At 44.4% G+C, this 24,915-nt stretch overlaps 1 protein-coding gene across 1 annotated transcript in view; it reads right to left on the bottom strand.

Moving 5' to 3' along the window:
- The window catches only part of Fsip1 (fibrous sheath interacting protein 1), a 51,674-nt gene extending 37,635 nt beyond the window's left edge, over positions 1-14,039 (bottom strand). The window contains exons 1-5 of the mRNA XM_057781717.1: positions 13,947-14,039; positions 10,410-10,542; positions 8,919-9,099; positions 6,656-6,819; positions 5,281-5,374 (exon numbers count right to left, since the gene is read on the bottom strand). Of these exons, the coding sequence (XP_057637700.1) occupies positions 5,281-5,374; positions 6,656-6,819; positions 8,919-9,099; positions 10,410-10,541 (571 nt within the window). The 5' untranslated portion in view covers position 10,542; positions 13,947-14,039. The remainder of the gene's footprint in view (positions 1-5,280; positions 5,375-6,655; positions 6,820-8,918; positions 9,100-10,409; positions 10,543-13,946) is intronic.
- Between the last annotated feature and the right edge of the window lie 10,876 nt (positions 14,040-24,915).

Here is a 24,915-nt window from a genome sequence, read left to right as displayed (position 1 = left end):
AGAACCAGCAAACGAGGACGGTGGACATGACAGATGCCGGGAAGGAAACAGTCAGAGAATGCCTCTAAGATGATCTGAGCCAGATGGGTTTCCCAGTGAAATTGTTCAGACTTTCAGGGAACAGATAATCCCCATGTTATGTAAACTGTTTCAAAGCATAGAAATAAATGGGTGGCCATGACCACTCATTTTCTAAAGTTGACATAACTAAGCATACACACACCCTACTCCCACTCCCACCCTCAAACTACAACATCTGTGCAAGCACATGCAAATGCTCACACATGTACACACACACACACACCCTACTCCCACTCCCACCCTCAAACTACAACATCTGTGCAAGCACATGCAAATGCTCACACATGTACACACACACACACACCCTACTCCCACTCCCACCCTCAAACTACAACATCTGTGCAAGCACATGCAAATGCTCACACATGTACACACACACACACACACTACTCCCACTCCCACCCTCACACTACAACATCCGTGCATGCACATACAAATGCTCACACATGTACACACACACAACCTAATCCTGCCGCATTTTGTTTCTACTTGTTTACTTATTTGTTTGTTTATGTGCATAGATGTGTATATATGCTGGGCATGCTCAAGTCACAGTGCACATGTGGATGTCAGAGGACAACTTAAGGGACCTCTTTCTCTCCTTCAGCCATGCAGGTTCTGAGATGGAACTTGGTTTATCAGGCTTGGCGGCCAGCACCTCGACCCACTGAGCCATCTCTCTGCCTCTAATCCTGCTTTATAGAAACAAAACTTCTGAATAAATCTGAATAAATTTGATCATTCAAATCGGTACCAACTAAAAGAATAATCTTCCACAAGCAAGAAGGGTTGACCTAGGAGTAAAAGATAGATTCATTGTTTAAATCTGTTAATTTAAAAATGTTAATTTTATCAAGAAAGAAATCCATAATAATTTAATTAGGTGTTGAAATGGGTTGAATAATCTTCAACACTAAACCTATGGTTAGTGTTGAGAATGAAACAATTATTGAAGAAGACAAAAAAATAACATTTTTTTCTGGTTGATATGTTTAAAATTAACAAAATCCAAGGCATACAACTAAAGATAATCAGAATGAATAGCATGATATAATTAATTATAAAATATTATGCAATCAAGTATAATTAAAAATTACAATATAGTTAATCATAAATTTATAAAAACTCTTTTCTCCATATCACTTAGACCTTGGGAAAATATGCCAAAGTAGTCCCTAATTGAGGTAGCAATAGCAAAGAGCTCTACAAAATCAATAAATCTGCTAATAAATATGTGAAACCTGCCAATTCCCTGGTACACGAAAGAGCCTATGTTAGACACCATATTCTTTTTACTATTGTCTAGTAATCACGGAAATGCTAACTATAACCCAATCTATTGAGTACTCATTCCCCGCACTAAGGGATACAAGCTGCCTCGTTGTAAGGACACATAAGCATTCTACAGTGGGATTCGTGGAGTTCATGAGAAACTTAAGAAGTCCGTCAAGGGTGAGCAGGGAACTAAGATCTCCCTGGAAACGCTGTGAGTGATTTTAGGAGCTGCCTCAGGCTCCTCCTCGGAGCCTTCAGATGGTTCAGATGGCAGGAGGAAACCTGGTCAGAACCACCCAGCCACACTTCTCCAAATGGATTTTTTTTTTTTTTTTTTTTTTTTTTTTTTGGTTTTTCGAGACAGGGTTTCTCTGTGGTTTTGGAGCCTGTCCTGGAACTAGCTCTGTAGACCAGACTGGTCTCGAACTCACAGAGATCCGCCTGCCTCTGCCTCCCAAGTGCTGGGATTAAAGGCGTGCGCCACCACCGCCCAGCCTCCAAATGGATAAAATTCTAAGAGAAGATTTGCTTGGTTTTTTTTTTTTTTTTTTTTTTTTTTTTTTTTATTTTTAATATACCAGGTTATGCTGGGCGGTGGTGGCGCACGCCTTTAATCCCAGCACTTTGGAGGCAGAGGCAGGTGGATCTCTGTGAGTTCGAGACCAGCCTGGTCTACAAGAGCTAGTTCCAGGACAGGCTCCAAAACCACAGAGAAACCCTGTCTCGAAAAACCAAAAAAAAAAAAAAATATATATATATATATATATATATATCAGGTTATGAGGTTAATTTGTTATTCAGCAACAGGTAAACTAATACAGTTATACCACAGGGAAATAAGGATAGCAGGAAGAGAAAGAGAGAGAGAGAGACTAAAACTAAATGGTATAGGAGAGAAATGCTGAAGACTAGACTCCTAAGAGAGAAGAAAAAGCCAGCTGCTGCCGGGGCAGAACAGAGTCTCCTGTGAGGAGCTGTTACTCAGGGAAGACCTCTAGGAATCAGGCGGCACTAACTGTAGGTGCATAATTTAAATTCAGGACAAACTAGGTCCCCTGCTAAGAGCTTTGGGCCTTTAAGAACGGGTTGTGACTAGATGCTGCCACCCAGTGGCTGATGTACAAATATTTGGCACTTTTGTGGTCACAGCAAGGGAAGATCCTACTTTCCTAATGACACAGAAACTCTCTATGGATAGACATCAGTGTGCCAGCTAGTTTTATGCCGACTTGACACAAGCTAGGAAGAAGGAAACCCTAACTGAGAGCACCTCTGTCGCTCAGCCTGCTTTCACATTAGTTCTATTACACTGCCCAACTGCCTCCCTCAGTGCTGCTTTTCCCCTTCTCCTGGGCCATTTTCTAGTTCCCTGACCTCTGCACACACTCACTCCCACATAAACACACACATATAAAAAGTAGGATCTAAGATCAGCATAGGAACAAGGAAGTGTATTTTTTTCCCCCAGGCTTTCTGAGACTGGGCGACTTCCCTGGAAATCAGCTCCTTTCTGGAAAACTTCAATTTTTTTTACTGCTCAGTAAAACCCCACTGTGTGCATAAACTGCATTTTCATTATCTGTTCACCTTTTGATGGACAGCCAGACTGATTCATTTTCTTGTTGTTGTCAATAGAGCTGCAGAAAACACAAGTGTATGTGTGTTTCTATGTAAGAACAGGAGTCTTTGGGGCAGATGGCCGGGAGTGGTGTCGCTGAGCTGTAGGGCAGTCCTGGTTGGACTTTCCGAGGCACTTCCACCCTGATTCCACAGTGGCTTCACCAGTTTATACCCAGACCAGTGGGAAAGAGTTCCTCCTTCCCCACATCCTCCCCAGCACCTGTCATTTGCTTTCTCCAGGACGGTCACTCTGACTTGTGTGAGACAGAATACCTAAGTCATTTTCATGGATATTTCTGCAGTGATTAAGGATGCCGAACACTTTAACAAATATTTACTAGTCATTTGTACTTCTCCTTTTGAGAATATCTGTCCTGGCCAAAAAAAAAAAAAGTGTCTCCTGGTCTGCAGGCTCTCTGTTCAGTTCAGTTTGTAGTTAGTTCCTTTCATTGTGTCAAAGATTTTAATTTATTTGAATATATATTTGTTCATTTCTCATGTGCATGTGTGTGGTATGGGAGGTCAGAGGACAACTTGCAGGATCGGTTCTCTCCACCTACCATGTGGGTTCTAGAGCTTGAACCCAGGTCTTCAGGCTTGGATGCAAGTGCCTTTACCCACGGAGCCATGTCGTTGGCACGTCAAGTGGTTTTAGTTTCTCAAAATCCCATTGTCAATTCCTGGGTCTACTTTCTATGGCATTGGGGTTCCATTCAGAACACTCCTTCAATGCCTATATCCTAAAGTGTCCCTAGCAGTTTCAGTACTGTGGGTTTAAACTAGGGACTTGGATCTGCTTTGAATTGATTTTTGTGTGGGATGAGAGACATGGGTCTAGTCTCATTCTTCTGCAGATGGCTATCACGTTTTGCCAGGACTAGTCATTTAACAGGCTGTCCTTTTTCCAGCCTATCTTTTACCATTTTCATTAAAACCAGCAAAGACTTGGAAAAGTTCACTGACAAAGAAGTCCCTCAATCTAGACGGGCAATGCAGACGGAGCACCCAGGCTCTTAGGAGACAAGTCTGGTGCACAATAGTAACGAGCATACCTAAAGCTTTAAGCGGGAACATCAAAGTGCCATAGACTTAAATGCTATTTCATCACAGAAAAGGCAATATGCATGCTGGGAGAAATATATTCAGCAGAAACACTGACAACAATAAAAGAAATTCTTGACTAGAAAAAAACAAAACAAAACAAAACAAAAAAACAGTCATTCAAGGTTCTGAGCTCCCAGTGCTGGACCCAGAAAGGAGCAAGTGTGAAGAGACTTTCTCCCTCAAACCACACCTCCACCAGAACTCTTCCAGTAGCCTGAAGAGTATTTGGGTTCTGAAATGTTAAACATTCCCTTTGTAAAGGACAAAAGGAACCCAGCCTTCTCACAGAACTCAGAGGCCCTGCTTAGAGCAGCCCTACCTACACAAAACTGGAATATCACCTATGTGACATGTGGAAGGGGAGTCTGAAACTACCCTACTGTAAAAGAAGGGAGGAAAGAAGGAAAGGTAGGAGAGACAGGGAAACAAAAAAAAATCTAAGAAAGAAAGAAGCAAACTAGCTGGCCTCTAAAGGCAGGGCTGTGAGATAACAAGAAATAGGCAAACCAGCAATACATTTTTACAAAGGGGTTGCACAGGACTGAGAGATCCCTGGTGACACCTTGCTGTAAAATAACTCTCTTGTACACTGAAAAGATTTGCCACTCAAATTTGTTTAATAAAGCGCTGATTGGCCTATAGCCAGACAGGAAGTTATCAGTGGGGTGACCAAACTAAGGATGATGGGAGTCAGAGGAGTCTCCAGCCAGACACAGAGGGAGAAGGAGATGAATGTGTTATAGTAATAAAGGTACCACCATGTGGCAAAGTGTAAATAAGAATATGGGTTAACTTAAAGCATAAGAGCTAGTTAGGAATAAGCCTCAGCTATCAGCTGAGAATTTATAATTCATATTCAACCTCTGAGTTGGTTATTTGAGAACTGGCAGGCAGGAAAGAAACAACTGCTTACAAGACCTCAGCAGGGAGAGGACTGAGGTTATGAAGTAGCATCTAGAGGATCTAAGAGGACAGGAAATGAATACAAAGACATCCCGGGCCGGCTTCAGTGTTTCCTCTGCCCTCTCTCCCCTATAGATACAACCCTGAAAACACTAAAGCAGACCTACCCTCAGACACTTCCCTCCAGTCCTATCTAATGTGATCATCTCTTCCTCTGAAACACGCCAACTCACAGAGAAAAGGGGCAGCACACACTAACCCTGGGATAAGAGGGCTTAGCGGCCTCCCTCCACTTACCAGCTGTTCCTACAGATTCCGAAGTCAAACACAAAAACGTTTTCGTGTTTTCCAACTCCTCGTCATTTTCCAAGTCTTCAGTACTTTTTGCAGACTGATGGAAGAAGAGTTTAAGTTTAAATATGAAAAAGAAAAGTAAAAATACCTGTCAGTTCTTATTCCAAACCAGTTCTCAATTGGGAATGAACACGGAGCAGTCACTCATTTGCATTCCTTTGCCTAGGAAATCTGCTACAATTTCCTGTTTCCCCAAAATTCCAGAAAAGAACTTACATACATAGTGTTATAGTTTAAAATATCTTCATATATGTATATATGTGTGTGTGTCTATATATAGAGAGAGAGATGCACAGGTACATACAAATATATATTGAGTTACATATGTGTGTGTATTGAGTTATCCACAGGTATCCCACCAAACTGAAATTTCAAAATTGTCCTCATGTTTTATTATGCTTCTATTTGTAATTCTTAGTTTTATACAAATTAAAATTTGTTTTGTGTTTCAGCAGAAAACAGCCTCACTTTTTCTGCTAAATTATATAAAATCATCCTCTTGTTTAAATTTGGCAGAAGTTTCTCTGCCCACCCGGATGGTCTTCCCAGGAGGCCCACACAAATGTATCCCTGCTCACTCCATTCTGACTCTTACTGCCTAGGGAGCGTCCTCTGAAGTTAGCCTGTGACAAGGATGACTGTCAGCAAGGCCCGTGTGCTGCCACAGAATCCCTTTCTCACAGTTGCTCTCGTCTGAGTCAGGGCTCTGAGACTGTGCCAACATTTGTTCAACTGCAACCTCTTGATGCTATGGAGAACCAGAGACCAGCGAAGGCCACAGAAAGTTGAAATCAGGCTCCAGAAATGCGGCAACAGGGAGGCAAATGGAGCCCAGCCCAGGCTGAGGCCATTTTGTAACTTCTCAGGAGAGTCTGGGCAACACATTATGTAGTGAGCCCTGTGACTCGTTTGTCCCAAAGGGTTACTTAATCAACAACACCAATAATGACTTAATGTTTTGTGAGTGCTTGTCTATTTCTCTCCAAACTATAAACTCAAAGGAGAAAAAGCAGTATACATCTTTGATAAAAATCGTCATCACATCCCTTCCTACTCAGATGCTAGCAAGAGAGGTTTGCTGGGCTTGCCCACAGGTAATGAGTGTGTCAGAGCAGGGCCAGAAGGCTGAAATGTCACAGCTCAATTATCCTCTCTGGCTCCAGAAAATACCCATCCCAACACACACACACGCACACACACGCACACACACACACACACTCACACTGCCACCACTTTTTCGAAACATATCAATAAGGCATAACCACATCACCACCACCACAGGCCACACTTTTCTTACTATTCGAGGAAACTGACTTACAGTTCTCATCTTGAGTTCTTCCCACAGCTTAATCCTCATTTCTGCACCTTGCTTTTTAACTTCCTTCTCTCTGCTTTGTCTTTTGGCCAGTATCTTATCGAGTCTGTGCATCTTACGAATAGCGTTTAGGAGCTGAGCAGCTGGCTCTTCCAGCTTGGGATCACCTGCATTGTGTTAAAGGGAGAAATCGATGTGAGGTTTGATAAAACAGCAAAGCTTTGCTTTGATTTTACTTCTCGTTCTTTCATTCAACCAATACCAATGGCCAATGGTAACACCCAATACATTTAGTATCAATACCGATGGCCAATGGTAACACCCAATACATTTAGTATCAATACCGATGGCCAATGGTAACACCCAATACATTTAGTATCAATACCGATGGCCAATGGTAACACCCAATACATTTAGTATCAAGTACAAATTTCATGGACAAAGTGATTTCTTGAGTGTCTTCTCATATAACCGTCTGATCACACTGAGAGGCAGACATTTATTATCTCTGTTGTACAGTGGGACCACAGGACCCTTTAAAGGGGTAATAAGTTATGGCGCTGGGCACAGAAATGGTTATCTTATCATTTTAAGTCCCAAGTTGTTTCTCCTCCATCCTGCTAGATTGTCTATATCCAAACCTGCAAAATCCAAAGTAAAGACTGAGACATGGACCCTCTTTTAAACTGTTTCAGACTGAAAGAGGAGACAGGTACCAGAGAACTCCAGTAGAGGGCAGGTCACGCGGGGTAGGTATTCACACAGAGTGGGTAAACACACTGATTCCACATCAACAAACATGCCTTTTTCTGCTCTCGCTCTCTCTCTCTCTCTCTTCGGTTTTCTGAATCACATAAAGATGTTTGTGAGAAGATGATAACAGGTGATATCTTATTTAAAATGAAGGACTTTGGAGGTTTTCTCATTCAGGGCTTAACTGACAATATAACAACTAATGATAATCACAGCACCTGTCATGGGTAGACTTGCCCAATGGGCACAATGCAAAGTGATTTACTCATATACCCTGGCCAGTCTCATGCAGCCCAATGCATTCTCTCTTCCTTTTGATTAGTAAACTGAGGCAAATTTGTATCTGAATTACATGCATATTCAAAGTGTTCTAACTAGTAAACAAACGGTAAGCTCCACCCACATGTGTCTGACTCCATAGTGCGAGCACTTAGCTACCAGCTACCCCCTCAGTTACCCCCTGTGAAAACTGACAAACTTGAAATGGGCGCCAATGCTCCAGTACTAAGTCTTAGAACTCCCAGGTCAAATCATTTGAAAAGGAGCGTCATGCTAAGTGAGAGCCCAGAGTCAGTGATGTTTGCCTATAACATACATCTCTACCTTTTTAAGAGAAAAAGAGGGAAGACATCAAAAGAGAACATCAACCTATAAAGAGGTTACTAAGATGATGCTGTTTGCAAACTTCAAATATAATAGCTTCTAGTTTAATTCCCAGCTACCAGTCCTGGTATTCTCAGGCTCACGGTCCATAGTTAGTTCATACGCCAGGTTGTATTTTGAACAAACTCGCACAATATGAAAAAATATATAAAGAGATGCTGGGCACAGCCAGTTAGCTAATTTCAGCAACCCCCTTAGCTGTGTAACAACTGCAACCCCGTACAGTTTGGTGCCAGGGTCTGGACTGGCAGTTCAGCCCAAGCAGCTGACTCACCATTACTTCTGGATCATCACTTCCAGAGCATTTTACCAGGGCAGGAGGCCAAAATGCAGGTGGCACCTCAGTGTGGGATGAAAATGGTGTTCACCTCCCAGGGTCTCTGTGAGAGTCTCGGAGACACCCACATCCCCAGAGGTCTGCACCTCACAACTGAGAACTGCTGTTCTAACCCAGTCTGACCAGAATTAGTTCAATATCATGAGAAAAAGAGCTCCTAAGACATCAGGATCAGTCATCACCACTGGGATTACCCTTAACAGGTACTTAGAAATGGCCTGACACATCTCATTCTGCAACATTAGCCATCAAAACTGACCCTTGAACCACGCCATGCAATACAGAAATACTCCCCCTTAATGAATGGAATATGAGCAAAATAATAATCTTATCAAGTAACATGTTTTGTTATATTTCTAAATGTATTTAAAGACTAAAAAACATGATTAATTTCTTACCAAAAGCATGTCTCCTTTTTGGTTTATTGTTTATACTTAGCTGAAAAAGTATAGTTCTAATATTTTAAATATGGTATCTGCGATTATCATCAGCCAATCCCAGTGATCATCCCACCTGAAGGCTCGGAGACCATCGGTTGAGCCAAGTCCAGGTCTTCATCTGAGCCCTCTCTGGTTGGGCCTGTGCGCTCAGAGTCGTCTGCCCACTCACAGTCGTGACTATTTCTTCTCCCTTCCACACTACTGCTGGATGAGTGGCCCTCCTTATTAGAATTCAACTTGTTGACCATGTCAATCTGAAAATAATTTTCAACAAAAGAATTTCCAAATTACAATACTCATACTCAAAGACACTTAAAAGGATAATATGTTTTCTTAAAACTTCACATATCGTAGCCTTTAACATTAATGAAAGCCCTATGGAGCTGTGTAAATACCCACACCAGCACTGGAGTTCTAGAAACGTTAATGAAGTGCAACTTCACTGAAAATTAAATTGATACCATTGCCCCCCCCCCATCTTAAGTAATAATGGGAAGAGTTGAGACTGGCCCCAAAGAGCTTTGTTCGGGAGCCAGGAGCACTGCTCCCCGCTGTCCACAGCAGCAGCCCGTCCCCTGGCCCGCTGCTGAGCTAGCTGAAGGACTCAGAAGCGGTTCTGAATTGTGAATGAGATGTATTTCTAATGAAAGTCTTCTAATGAGACGCACATGCTGGGTGAATCTCAGTCTCCTATTTTATTTCCGCTCCCCTTTGTGCTTCAGCAAACTTCATTGTGAAAACAGCAGTTTGGCCCCACCGTGCTTTCCTGAGAGAGGGCAAAAAGGGACATTCTCGGATGGGTCAAGAGAAATCAATTGGCGAACCTCCAAAATCCACCCAGGACAATGGGAGGCACAGTGAGGTGAACACACCCAGGAAGAGCTGAGTTCTCAAAGAAACTCTCTCCACGGAGGGGGACCGTCTACTCCAGCCCCCCAGCCTCAGCCGCTGGGATGGACCCACGTGGGACACACAACCACAGTGATGGGCAGCCCTAAGACCACTCTCAAGGGCAAAAGGGACTCTAAGAATAACGGACAAGTGCGCAACACAGGGTCTCTTCATAACACAAGGTCTCTGTTGTTAGGCACTGTGGCCAGCAGGTTACCCAGCCAGCCAAAAGCTTTGGGGAGTTCTCCTGTCTCCAACACTCCCCCACCTCACCACAGACACACTGGACGTACAAATGTACACTGGTACACCCAGATTTATGTGGTTCTGGGGGCTCAAGCTCAGGTTCTCACAGTACTCGGCAAGCAGTTTACCTCCTGAGCCATCTATTTTTAAATACTGAGCCATTTTCATAGTAAATGTCAGTGGGTGTACATTAGATACTGGAATACAAAGTTTCCTTATGAAGCCAAACAACACACACGAAGTTTAACACAGATTTTAAGAAAGCATACCCAAAAAGAAAGAAGGTAGTGGGGAGGAAGTGAAAAGAACTTAGCATGCTCATCCTGAACAATCTACGGAAAAGTCAGGAACCTGTGAATACCGTCTGAAGACAAAATGCTCAATTGTTGTGGCAGAGAGCTTGATTCCTTTCCAAATGAAAGATTACCTTGAAGGCCCCTGGCTCTGGCGAGAGCACCTCCAGAGAAGCATTGCAACTTCTGCTGCCAGGACGTGATCGTGAACTTGAGGCTGGTTTTGAAATTCCATCTAAGTTTCCCTTTATAATATCCATTGACATCCTAAACCAAGCCAAAAGAATTAAGAAGCAAGTGACTTAGAGGTCTAAATGTCTCCTTGATCAATTTAGGCTTCCAGACAATGACTCAGAACCTATTCACTACCACAGTCACATACGCAAGCAAGTGCTCCTCAGTGTCAAGAGAATCTTAGTACATGGATTATGCATCAGGTACCAACAGCAGTTAAAGCAGGATACAGATGTGAACGCTGTCTCACTGTCTTGATGCAGGAAAACAAAAACAAAAATGTGCTACCTTGCTCTTCCGCAGGAGAACACTCCAAGAACACCTCTCTAACCCTAACCCCCTGCATCATAAGGACTTGCTAAGGCCTCCCGCCTGCCTCCTTCCAGCCTTCCTGCTCCAGATAGGCCACAGTTTTTGGAGCGCTTTCCCCCACAGCACAGCCCTCATTTAATCAGCTCTCCCCTCCTGAAGTCCGCAGTTTTGCTTCTAACTGACACAAGGGAATAGAACCTTCAGCCTTTATTTACAGGACAGACTTGCATTATCTGGCTGTGCTTTGTCAACCGCCTCCTTAACCACTTTGCACAAGACTGTCCACAGGCTGTCTTCATCATCGCCACTGTATGTCTAGTGCGAAGTCTGGAAGTGAGACTACCTCACACTGGGCAGAACGGCTTCAGCTAGCGGGAGAAGACAAACACTGTGGAGAGATCCTTCCAAACCCTGCCCTTGATAACGACTCCTACAGATCTGCTGGGGATGGGGGAACAATATCATGCTGGAAACCAGAAGAAACTGAAAATCCCACTCAAATATGAATGGATATGTAGGCACTAAGACTGCAACGTCCCTCCTCATCCTACAAAACTGCCTTTCATTCAGTGTGTGAGCCGCAGACTCAGAGTCCAAAGAGGCTCGGCACACTGAAGGAACCACCAACACTGACGAGCTGAAGCTGCTCTCGAGCTCACTGAGGAATGACATGGCCTGGCCTCCAGCTGCCCGGTGTGCTGCTGCTGCTGCTGACTGCACAGAGCAGTTGGCCAACCCTTCCCACTCAGCAACTGAAAGGCATTGATGTCAACATTATTCACACGGTGTAAAAGGGCCAGGGCTCGCTCAGGAAGGGCCTGACATGGTTACTGGGGGATGATGGATCACCCTGGCCCCGTCACGTCACCACTGAAAAGCATAAGTCACAAAAAGGCCAAATGTCTTCTCCATGCCCTTAGCATCCTGTCAAGGAGGACTTACTGCAGCCTGAGAGGAGTGGGGAGTGGAAGCATGTGGCAGAACCAATATAATACACATCCAAAAAAGGCCAGGGCACAGGGACCCATCCATGTCATGGGTCAGTTAAAAGAGCCCAGAAATCTTTCCATTTGCTTCCAAATCTGGTCTGTTACTATTATGTTCCCTCCCAAGCATATCAAATTAAATAAATCATGGTTCACAGAAAATGTAACTGACACAGACTGTCTGTATTTCACCATCTGGAAAAGAAGTCAGAATAAAGACCATTGTTCTGGGAGCTTATAGATGTATTGTGTGTTTAAGGAACCACTTGTCACACAGAAATCCCAAGTGAAAAATGAAGAGCTGTACAAGAAAGCAACCAAACAGTGTGTGCTTAGTTATATGAGTACTGAGTATGGATTTAACCAATATCATGCCTTCACTGAATGTATGGGGGTGGGGAACAGTATCCAAAAGGACGGATCTAGAAGAATCTGTTATAATAGGAAATTGAAGAGTACATCCAAAAATTGATAAAGCCAAAACAAGAGTTAATTAAGAGTTCAAGATGGCTGCCTCCAGCGTCTGTGAGCGGGAACTTCTCTATTCCACTTCACAGTTTAACACTTGGGCCATATTATTTTGGTAAAAGCAAAAGCTATTGCTAAAAGTAATATATAGTTGGCAAAGAAGTCACTGATGTGCTAAGCATGTGTGGTGGTTTGAATGTGAACACCCCCAGAAGCTCTTCTGTTGAACTACTTGGTCCACAATTGGTAGAAATGTTTGGGAAGGATTAGGAGGCGTAGCCTTATTGGAGGAGGTGGTTTGCAAGAGAGGGGGCACCCTTTGAGGTTTCAATAAACACTTGTCATTCCCTCTTAGCTCTCTCTGCCTTCTACTTTCAGACCCAGATGTGGCTCGCAGCTGTTCCTGATGCCATGCTCTTTGCTCTGCCATCATGAACTCGAACCTTCTGAACCTGTAAGTCCATTGGAGGCTTTCTTTTACAAGTTGCCTTGGTCTGGGTTCTTTGTCACAGTAACAGAAAAGTAACTATGACAGAAGCTGGTAACCAAGAAATGGATTATTTCTGGGACAGGTCTGACTATACTGTGTTTTGGAGGAATTGGAAGACTCCGGGACTCTAGACTAGGAAAATCATTGAACTTTGTAAGCAGAGCTTATCTGGCCATCCTAGCAGGAGGGAGGAAGACAAAGTGCTGAGAGCTATGTAGTCTGTGGAGGCCCACAAACCTCAAGAGCTTCCAGGGGGAACAGAACTAGCCAACTGGGCCACAGCACATTATTAGCATGTGCAAAGGATGTGGATGCTTTCTGCCCTTGTCCTAAACATTTGCTTATGGCAAAATTGAAAAGCAATGGATCAGTTTCCTTGGCAGAGGAGATTTCAGGACAGCCTAATTTTGCTTGTCATGTGGTTATTAGTAATCACTCTTATGCAGGTCTACTGTGAAAAGAGCAACTGGTACGAACAGAATTTTTGTTCCAGACATTTCCTTGTTTAAAGATACACAATGCACATTTTCTTAAGGTATTAAAAGAATCAAAATTAAAATATCAGACATCTTATGATAGTCAGTGAAGTAGATATGCGATCAGGTTCTAATGGTGGCAAATAGCTGCTCATACATGCCAACGTTTTATACCATCTTTTGATGAGCTCATGTAGTTAGTACATGATCTGCTCTGATGTGGTAAAACCGCCCGTTTCCCTAGATTGATTTGTTGCCAATCTGGTTGTCTGAAAAGGCTGTTCATATTCTCCAGCCTGACGGATGTTCAAAGGTTTGGTTTACGTTTCTTCCATCATAGGAAAAGCTGAGTTCCCGGCCAATGTCTACCAGTCCTCTTCCTATTTTCACTTTTTTCTGCGTCATGACTATGTGCGGTTTACAGTCTAAACTACTATTTCTCTAGACCTCAGTGGCAAGAAGGTTCAGAAAGATGGACTACTGCAGAGGGTTTCCAGCTGGGACTGTGATTTCCCTGAGACTCCACAGTCCCTCCCAGACATAGCCTTGCCCCTGTAGCCACGCCCCGCTATGGCCTGGGAGGACAGACCACACCCACCACGACGACCCCGCCCCTAGGCACCGAGTCCGCCCTCTGCCCCTAGTGGCGGCCCGACAGGACTCCACCCGTCCGCACGCTGTTGTGCCTGCCGTACAGCTACCGACCTCTGCCCGTGGTCCGTGCGGTCCCTCACCTTCCCGGTAGGGACGAAGGCTAGACGCCTAGGCACTAACTGGCGCCGCTGACATCCAAGCGTCATCCACTTCCCCTCGAAGGGGACGGGTCTTTCCCGCCACCACCACCACCTCTGTGGAGATGAAAGATGCCGCGGTCCCAAGCCCGCTGCCTGGAAGAACGCTGTTGTCCTGGCAACTAGAAGCGCGCGCTTTCGGTCTCGCGAGAGGTGTAAAGGACTGTCCCGTCGGAGATGGGCACTGGGGACCGGAAAGTGCAAGGAAGATTGCTGAAGCGGTGGGGGTGGAGGTTGTGAGACTAAGGCCGCCTATAACCTTTACTGAATGTTCTAGGTGAGGAATGCTTTGTTCCTATTTAGGCTGGACTCCGGAACGATTATCCCGCTGTTCACTTGGCTCTGACCGGCTTCTCGGATGTCCTACAAGCCAGTTGTCCTCTTAGATCTCAGTTACCTCCCGTATCGCTGTCATCTCCTCCTTGCAAAACTGATGTGCAGCTCAGAGGTGTCGTACGTGAAAGTCTTGTCAAATTCGGACACCTGTGTGTGTATGCGTGCGTGCGTGTGTGTGTTTTGTAAGGACTGGGCTGCAGTAAAATATAAAGGATTATCATGGCTTTATACACCTTCATAATTACTCATAATTCCTCTGTGCGCAGTGCATAAGGACTCGCTGCCTGGATCACCAAACTGGTGTTCTTTCTTCATCCCCGGGACTTTTGCAACACCTATTGTGTTACGGTCTGAATAGCCCTTGATTGTTTACAAGGTGTTTTTACGCCCTGCGCCCCTTAATCCTCCCGCCTTTGGATAAGTACAGTATTTCTTCAACCTTTTTCGTCAGAACAAATGAGTATAAATTGAGTTGCCCAAAGAGCACAGCTGTAATCTAAAATAGAACGGGGTGTAAAAATCTGCAGGTCAGACGTCTCTCCTGAACCCCATTCCTTTATCGGACCTCAGTAACTCATGACCCCTCAGCTGTGTGAGAACCTTCTCAAACTTAGCAGATAAAAAAAAATCAAGCCACTTTTCCATAGTCTTCTCTCTCCACTCCAGCCCATGCTCTCAGGCTCAACAACTTTGGCACCGAGTCTCCTATTCTTCTTCCTCGCACGTGTGTTATGAATGCTACCAGTCTGCATTCAAATGTATCAGAATCTGAAGGCTTCTCACACCTGCAGGGTTCCCACTTTCGCGTTGTTGTTTGCAATAATCTACCTGTAGTCTCTTTGGTTCAACCTCCTCCCCCCCCCCCCCCCTCCGCACCTTCTATATACTGGAAGCACAGTATCCTACAGTATGTTCAGAACCTCAGTCCTTGGCTCCATCTCCCCCATGACTCTCCTTTTCTCAGAATCCTTACACTGATCACAGGTCCTAATGATCAAACTGCTGCCTCCAGTCTTGCCATATCTTCCCGATAAATGTTGCCCCAGCCTCTGTTGCCCTAGTCTTCACTGTTAATGTTTCCACTGGACTTCTCAGAAAATTTATGTTTTTCCAAATCCCCCTTTTCTTAAAGTTTGGAGATCCAAAACAATGGAGAAAATATTCTGCTTCTGGATGAGAATTAACCCTTAACAGCCTGCATAGAGATGTAACCAAAGGAATCCAGGGCACCACTGCCAAAGCAAGAGCAGAAATTATGACGCTAAGTCACAAGTTGGGGTCCCCACTTCCTGGAACCCAGGCAGAAACACCAGGGAGGGGCATGCAGTTTTGTCTGCCCATCTTTCTTAGAGCTGATATGTATTTGGGCCCTGCCTGTGCCAGCAGGGAGTCACTTTTAGTGTTGTCTGCTCTCTCTCTCTCTCTCTCTCTCTCTCTCTCTCTCTCTCTCTCTCTCTCTGTGTGTGTGTGTGTGTGTGTGTATCCCAGATTGTTCTGGAACTTGCCACCCTTCTGCCTAGGCTTCTTGAGCACTAGAACTATAAGCCTATACCACGACACCCAACTTGCACTGAATTATTCTTGGGAATAAAATAACATTAGGAAGCTGATACATTGTATCCATTATAAAAAATTCTATAAACAATGTTTCAAGAAATAAAAAAGCGGGCCAGAGAGACAGCTCAGCAAGTAAAGGCATTTGCTATGCATGCCTGGAAGCCAGAATTCAAGCCACAGAACCCATGTAAAGGTAGGAGAAGAGAAACAACTCACAGTTTCTGCTGACCTCCACATGGGCATCATGGCACATGTGCATACACACATACATATATACATACATGCATACATACATACATTAAAAAAAGAACGAAGAAATAATGAGTTTGGGATTCACAATGTTGGGATTCCTTACCTTCCCAATTTCAATCCACGGTATTGACTGGTAGATTAACATGCTATATGAAAAAATGAGTAATAGACTGGGCATGTACCTCACTGGAAGGTGAGAGGCCCTGTGTACGAGCCATGGCAGTACCAAAAGCAAGGACAAAGATGGAGCTAAGGTTTCCTGTCTAAAGTGGAGTCCAGATACAGGGAGAGGACTGCCCATCTGCTAACAGCCAGACACAAAATGGTCCAGCAGAGCTGGGTAAGCAGCTAAAAACAGTGTCCACAGTGCCTTCAGCATTTCTCGCCTGGACTTGCCTAGTTAGCTAACTAATCAGAATGCCTCGCCAATTAACTGTCTCCACAAACTACTGTTTGTGGAGGTCACCTATTAAAAAAACAAACAAACAAAAACACCTCACTTATGCTCACCTTAACAGCTACTGCTCAGGGATAGCCTGGTTCAGTAGGCCTAAACTATAATTCTGTGTCCTCTGTTCTCCTCAAAAAATGCTACAACCTTTGGCCTTGGTATCAGTTGTCTCTTAGTTAAGATTTTATTATTCAAATACTACTTAGTAATGGTCTCTGCATTTTCCAGAATTTGAATATAATTTATAATTCTTCCAAACTCTTCTAAATTTAATAATTTGGATTTGGGGGGTTTCTTTCTTTGTATTTTGGTGTTGTTGTCCTTGTGGGGGTGAGGACATGGAAATACAGCTTTGTTTTCTTTACACGTACGAGGAGGCAAGTGTTTAACCTCTAAGCGGTATTTCCAGCCCTAATAGTTCTTATTATTTGAACACATGCTTTGGGGATCATAATGGTAAGAATACAAAAGTTGGAGGTATTTTAAGAGTAATTTAATTGCAGAATCTGTACTTAGCCTGTGTGTGCTTAGCCTGCTTTGATACCAGCACCAAAGGAAAAGAGAAACAAGACCTTGCAGTTCTGATTTCCTGTCTCTCCATGTGAAAGGTCAGTATTTGTCAGGGGCTTAGAAACACAATTTGTCTCTCCAACACACACACATACAGAGAGAGAGAGAGAGAGAGAGAGAGAGAGAGAGAGAGAGAGAGCGCAGTGGGCCTGCTTGTGCAGGCACACACACACACCAGCTCCCTAGTTTCTCTGTTTCTCTACCTAGAATACAGCTTCCCAGCTGTCTATGTGGCTTGCTTCCTGAGAAGGCCCTGTTGCCCCAAGACATAATCATCTAAAATCACACTTTAAACAAACTTACAAAGAAGAAAGATTTTTGGATTTTTGGACCATGCATTTGGCGTTTTCAGTTCATGGTCACTTGGCCCTTTCTCTTTGGGTTCTGGCAGCACAGTCTATCATGGGAGAAGCACTGGTAGACAGGCCAGCTTTCCTGATGACACCTGAGCAGCGAAGACAAGGAGACTGTCCCCCCCCCTTCCCTGTCACCTAACAATCTCATGCAACTGCCTTATGAAAAGGCTGCAGCATCTCCCAATAGCAGCACAGGCTGGCAACAAGCCCTGGCACCATTAGGGGACAGTTATCCAAATTATGACACCGACTTTTTAAATGTTTTAATAAAGAGGAAGGGCTGGAGATATGACTCAGAGGTTATGAGCACTGGCTGCTCTTCAAGATGGCTGGGGTTCAGTCCTCAGCATCCATATGGTGGCTTATGTAACACTACTAATAAAAACACAGAGGCGGATATTGGGGTTCAAGCTGAAAGATTAGAGAAACAAAGCAGCCAATCACTAGAGAGCTCTTACCTCTATGATACCTTCAGACTGAAAGGAGAGCGAGTTCCTGTCTCATCCTGCCTTATATTCCTCTCTAGAGCTGGTACTAAAGGCGTGCACAACTGCCCGGTGGCCTCCATAGCTGGCTAGTGTGGCTGCTGGGATTAAAAGTGTGGCCACCACTGCCCGGCCTCTATGGCTAACTAGTGTGGTTAGCTTTGCATTCTGATCTTCAGGCATCATTTGTTAGATGATAAACGAAGTATCACTATAGGCTTACAACAGTCTGTGGGATCTGATGCCCTCTCTGGCCTCCGCAAGCACTGCACACAAATAATACACAGACATACTTGCAGGCAAAACATCCATACACATAAAATAAGAAATTAAAAAAAGTTTGTAATAAGGAAGAAAGCAGCATTATTAGGGGTCTAATATTGAATAGTTGGATAGCCTTAGATAAATTCACAAATGTTTATGAGCCACCATGTCCGCACTTGGGAAATGAGGTTGGGCAGGCTTTGCAGTTCTGGTCCCCAATGCACATTAGATTCACTATTGCATAGACTCCTGATACCATGGCTGCCCTGAGAACAAAGATGTCAGAAATCGACACCACCTGCTCCACCTTTAACGGTAAATACATCATCCAATGGATGATCTTGATAAAATGCTGATCAGGTCTCTGGTAGAACTGTCACAGGTGACATCAGGGCTCCTGGACCACAAATTGCTTCTTGATTTCCACATACCAACACACTGTTCTTTATATATGTGCATGTGCAAGTATGTATACTATGTGAAGGACTATGTAATACACATATGTGTGTGCAAATGCAACCCAGGTGTGCCAATATGGGTGTGGAGGTCAGGGACTGCTGTGGGACAATGGTCTTTTATCCTGTCACTTGTATTACTTTTAATAAAACACTGATTGGCCAGTAGCCAGGTAGGAGGTGGAGGCAGGGCGACAGGAACACGAGAATTCTGGGAAGAGGAAAGCTCGGTCTGCAGTCATTACCCAGATGCAAAAGGAAACAAGATGAGATGCCCTGTGATAAAGGCACCAAGCCACATGGCTAACACAGACAAGAATTATGGGTTAAGATGTAAGATATAAGAGTTAATAAGAAGCCTGAGCTAATAGGCCAACCAGTTTATAATTAATGTAGGCCTCGTGTATTTCTTTGGGATGAACGGCTGCAGGACCGGGCGAGACAGAAACCTCTGTCAACAAGGGACAATCTCAAGTGTCAGTCTTCACCTTCCGCCTGGCTTGAGACAGAATCTCTTTTTCATCTTTCCATGGTATATGTGAGATTGAGACTGGCTAGCTCGTGAACTTTCTGGAATTTTCCTTTTCTCACCCCTTATCTCCCCAGAGGAGCTCTGGGCTTACAGATGTCTATCACCCCTCCAGCTTTTGTGGGGCTTTAGGGACATGAACCCAGGTCCTCACACTCAAGTGCTTTTTTTTTAACCTGCTGAGCTGTGTCCCCAACCCCTTTCTCCAGTTTTTATATTGGGTGCTTAATGAGGCCCATTAAAATTTTTTCACATTTCTTAGTGATGTGACGAAGGAAGGAAACACGGAAAATACAGAGCTCTGAAGACTGCGTATGATCTCTGGTGTTTTCCCTTTTTAAACAGTTGCCTTTGAAAATATATGCAACACGAGAACTGTATAAACCAAATGGAAGCAACATGTGTGCCTCTCACTCTGCAGTCATCCCACACTAAGTCCTTCCTGACCATATTTGCTTAAAACAGTGCTGAGGAGTTCATTTCTGTCTCTGTATGTCTTCTCACTTTATTTCCTGCCTGTACTGCTCAGAGTCTGTGTGGCCCCTGAGAGCAAACTTTAACAAACTGGAGTTGTTATGTATTTGTTCTTAACTTTTTTGCATATACTTCTGTGTCACATTGAGGGTGATGCTCTCAAAACAGTTAACGTCCAAAGAGGACAGGGAGTGCCATCTTTTTCTAGCTGTGTTTTCTACAGTTCTGCATCCTGCCGATACTCCCTGGAGAACGGTGTGCCTGCAGGAGAATTCAGAAAGACTTTTTGTAGGATGAACATGCTTGAAGCTGAATTTCCCCTGGTCTGATTCCAGGTTTGGGGACATATGGCAGTGTTGATTTTGAGTCAGATTTTGTTTTTGTTCCCCACTTCTCCCCGCTCTTGACACTTTCCTTCTGAGTGGAGTCAGTTTTGAAGGACTGAGAAAAAGCCCACATTGTGCTCCATCTGGGGCTGCAGCTACCAGATGTAGTGCCCCAATTTCCTTCGTCTTACCATAAACTTTTTACCAACTTTAACAGTGTGCTGGGAGAGCATCACAGAGCAAACTCAAAAGCCATTTCTTGTGAAGCAGCGATTATTAGTGTGTGCCACAGCGGACTATACCTCCCACGATTCTGTGCTCAGCATTATTGAAAATGACATTTGTGGAATGCTTAGGACTTGTCTCAGATTCTTCATTGCTCATTTCTCATATCCCCCTAGTTAGAATAATTATTGTGCAGATTTATATTTGAGAAGGTGGACATCAAAAAATTAGGTTTTGGGTTCTTTTCCCCCTCAGGTCACATCAGAACTAACATGCCTTGCGAAGGTCTACAGTTGACATTTATTTAGATCCACTAGATGGCGCTGGTTATCTGTTGAAATGACTGCCTCTGCCTTTAAAAGGCTCTTGCTTTCCTTGGATGTTAGGTCTGACTTGAGAGACCACCGGACTGAAATCTCAGGTTCCTTGAACTGTGCTTGGGTGTATCTTTAAATAGCCATTCAAACGGGAGAAGTGAAAATTAGATCTGAAAATAGTAGTAAATATTATAAATAGATAATAGAAACCATTTGATGACTTTAGAAAAACAGGAAATTCTCACTTATTTATATAAAAACAGCAGGTGTTCAAAGGGTATGTTTTATTCTACTTCCTCTTTTTTATACTAACTTCCAGCATGTTCTAGTCCAGCATACCCACAGTGCCATCCACATAAGCCAGGGTGAACTGGGAAGTAAATCATGTCTAAAAGAATGAAGCCCAGGTAGTCTTGTTTTATTCCAAGTAAAATGCGTTTTGGTTGAGTATCTTTTTATGGTATGATTTTTAACAACTAAAACTGAACTAAACCTGCTGCCAGTGGGTTCTCAGTGATGCCCGAGTATCTCTTGGGGGTGTGTTTGTCTCACCCTGTAGTGACATTTCATTTGTATTTTAATAAATAAAGCTTGCCAGATCAGAGTAAAACAGCCCCACTGGTCAGCCTTACAGACCAGGCAGTGGTTACAGACCCCTTTAACCCCAGTAGCCACAGGAGTTGCCTTAGAAGCCAGGCAGTGCATGCCTTTAATCCTAGCCCTAGGGAGGAATATTAAACTGGAGGAGACAGCTCTCAGACACAGTCTCATCTTGAGATTCCTGGAGGCAGGATCGCCATTTCAGACTGAGGCAGAGGTAAGAGCCAGGGGCTGGCTGTTTTGTTTTTCTGACCTTCAGGTTGAACCCCAGTTTCACCCTGATTTTTTTTTATTATAAACCTGACTCTGCAGGTCTGGGTACCACATAGGAGCCTGCATTTTAGCTAGTACTGTAGTGATTTGGGGGCAGCTGGACCCTGAGCCTGTTGGGGAACAATGATGGGAGTTCGTGGTTCAGAGTTCATGGTTCAGAGGGCTGGGTGGTGAGGCTGCTGCATCCAGAGAGGTCTGGGAGAGCGCCACATTGCCAGAATGTGCGGCTCCTAGAGATGGCTCCCTGGGGCTCTCCAGGGCAGCAGGTACATCCCTCTGTAGTAAACAGAAAGGTAGGAAACAGGAAAAGTTTTGCCCCTCCCATTTCCCTCATTCTGCACCTTCCCTCTTCTTCCTGTCCACTGTGGATGCCTGCATGGAATCAGGTCCTGGTCAATGGTTTGTTTGGGTTTTTTGTTTGTTTGTTTAAGGCTCGATGCTTTTCAATGCTTGTTGTTCCAAAACCATAATGATGCCTTTGGTTTTTCTGTTGTTTTTGTTTTTAAGTGAAAGGAGTTAGGGCATGCATTGTCACGTGACCTTGTTCAGGGGCTGTGACTGTCGAGTGCGGCTTGCCAGGTGGTGGTGATAACAACTAGCACACGCTGGTGCTCACAGATGTGCACTCACTGGTGCTCACAGATGTGCACTCACTGGTGCTCACAGATGTGCACTCACCACCATCCCCCCCACACACACACACACACGCACACAAAGAAGTAGAGCTGTAAGTTGCAGAGGTTTGTTTCTAAGGGTTTCTATTTTAATTGGGGTGTGTGTAGAAATGAGTGTGCACTCACACACTTGTGGGTACTCTTAAAGGCCACGAAAGGGTATCTGGTCCACCCAGAGCTAGAGTTACAGACAGTTGCAAGAAGCTCAATGTGGGAGCTGGGAACTGCACTCAGGTCCCCTGCAAAAGCAGTCAGGGCTCTTAGCAATGCCTAGAGATTTGTTTTTAAACACGAATGGGGCTGGAGAGATGGCTAAGTGGTTAAGAGCACTGCCTGCTTTTCTAAAGGTCCTGAGTTCCCTGGCAACCATATGGTGGCTCACAACCATCTCTGTAGTGAGATCCAGTGCCCTCTTCTGACCTGCAGGCATGTATGCAGACAGAATACTATATACACAATAAATAAATAAATCTTTAAATCTTTTAAAAAGAGAGAGAGAAACCATGAATGAAGATGAAGCTATGTTCTGATACCTGCTGTGATTTGGGGCTGGGGAAGAAGATCTTCTTAACTCTGCCCTCAAGAGAGCTTCTGACCCAGTGCCTCCTTCAGATAAAGGGACAGATAGACATTTCTCTTCTCTGAGGGGGTCCCCTCAGTGGCACCCTGATTAACTTTCTCATGTTGCTAGCTCCAAAGTCATGTCACCTGCACAACCCTGTACCTGCACAGTATTAAAGAGTTGCCAGGAACTTCCTGAGACAAGCCGCAGGTCCCTCACTGAAGCAGCTGAGACTGCTCGGTGCTGCTCCTGGTATCTCCCACTGCTGGGGGCGGGCTGTTGAGACAGCCACTACTGGGGAGAAGATGGATGATTTCAAGGCAACCATCAACCCTGGGCTGAAAACCAACATAGGTGCCAGGCCTCCTACTGGTAAGTTTGCCTTTGAATCCAAAATGGAACTAACCCCATCGGAGTTTTATGTGTTTGTCCCTTGTGTTCCGTAGCTTGCCCTACATATTAAAATACAGCTTGGGTTCTATGATAGTTATCTTTGCCTAGTTGCTATGAAAAAACACCAGATCAAAGCAACCTAAGGAAAGAAGCGTTGATTTAGTTAGGCTCCTGGTTTGAGGAGACACACTCCATGACGCCAGAGAAGCCTGTGGCAACTGGAGGATTAATCAGCTGGTTACATAGCCTTCTTCCTGGTCAGGAAGCTGGGGAAACGAAGGCTGGTGCTCCACAGACCCTCTCCTCTTTGTTCAGGCTGGGAGTGGTGCTCCCTGTATTCATGGTACAGCTACTCACCTGCAGTTAAACCGCCCTGGAATTGTCCTCCTCGACAGCCGTAAGAGGTTTCTCTCCTATGAGACTGCCTCTAAACCTATCACGTTGGCAAACAATATCAATCATCAATTGTAATTAAATGATGAGATGATATGTTATGGAGAGCTTGGCCCTAGCATAAACTTCTGTACTTGGCGTAATATAAAGTTAAGGAAGTGAGAGCAATTAGCGTAGCATGGTGAGGCTATATGCAAACCAGCCCGGAGGTCTTAAGCAGCCATGCAAAGAGATAGTGTTTCTCAGGGTAACATCTCCAAAATAAATAATAAGAGAATAGCCACAGAGACTGCTCATTAGTCAAGGCCAGGCTGCCCCGTCCAGGCATTTTAAACAGCTTGCACTGTCTCTGAAGGGTCCTTTTTCATAGTTTACATTCAAAATACTGTTTCTCTCTGAACTCACACTGTGTGATGTAGACTAGGAGCGAGCCGTCCTGATAAATGTTGATTTTGTACTTGAGGCCTTTTGCGTATTTGGTCATAACTCCTTATTTAATGGAGTCTGCTTTGTTTTCTCTTCATTTTTATCATAACAGACAAACCAGAATTACTATTCTAATTGATGTTTTATGTTCCCAGGACTCAACCTACAAACACACGGAACCACTTTCTACATCTTACATCACTGGACGCCAGGTCTCTCTCTGCCAAGAGCTGCATGGCTAGCGGCCAGGCTCTCAACCTTGCGCAATGTTTGTTCCGCTGATACAATAGAGGAGACTATGCGGGAGAGCGGAGGAAGCCCGAGTGTGGGAAGTCCTACGTGAATATGTATTGTTTGACAAAGGCACAGCCATGTCAAGGACCCCAAAGCCTCAGAGTCACGAGAATGGCAAAGCCCCCCACACCACCTCCAGCCCCATTCCCTGTTTCCTGGGGGGACGCAGAGGGATGGCAAAGCTTTCCTCTGATCTATGTGCAGAAATGGCCACCAGAGTTTCCTCCCTCCTGGGTGTTACTACCTGAAGACTGCTCCCCTACAGAGATGTCTCCTACAGAGATTAGCTAACCCCGCCTCCTTGTTTATCTGTAGGTGATAACCCCACATCCTTGTTCAGTTGTGGGCAGTAAACCCTCACTTCTGTTCAGCTGTTTATAAGAAACATGCTGAGTTTCTGGGGTAGTCTGCTTTCTCCAGCAGAGACATTGCCAGGTCACACAATGCCAACTTCTCTCTGTGTCTGTGTGTTTGTTGCTCATTCTCTTGCCGCTTCTGTCTGGAGTCATGCTGAACGCAGCAGAGAGAGATGTTTCTTCCGTTACTTCAGCCTGGAGACACTGTGATTCTCCGCTTTTTTTTTTTTTTTTAGAAAAAATAGCCCCAAAATGAAAAGACATTCACACCAACATAAGAAGTACCTGTTCAGCAAGACAGGCAAGAAGAAAGAG

Source organism: Chionomys nivalis, chromosome 9, assembly GCF_950005125.1.
Source record: "Chionomys nivalis chromosome 9, mChiNiv1.1, whole genome shotgun sequence".
Lineage (NCBI taxonomy): Eukaryota > Metazoa > Chordata > Mammalia > Rodentia > Cricetidae > Chionomys > Chionomys nivalis.
The sequence above is the reverse complement of the archived record's forward strand: the minus strand, read 5'-3'. Positions and strand labels throughout refer to the sequence as shown.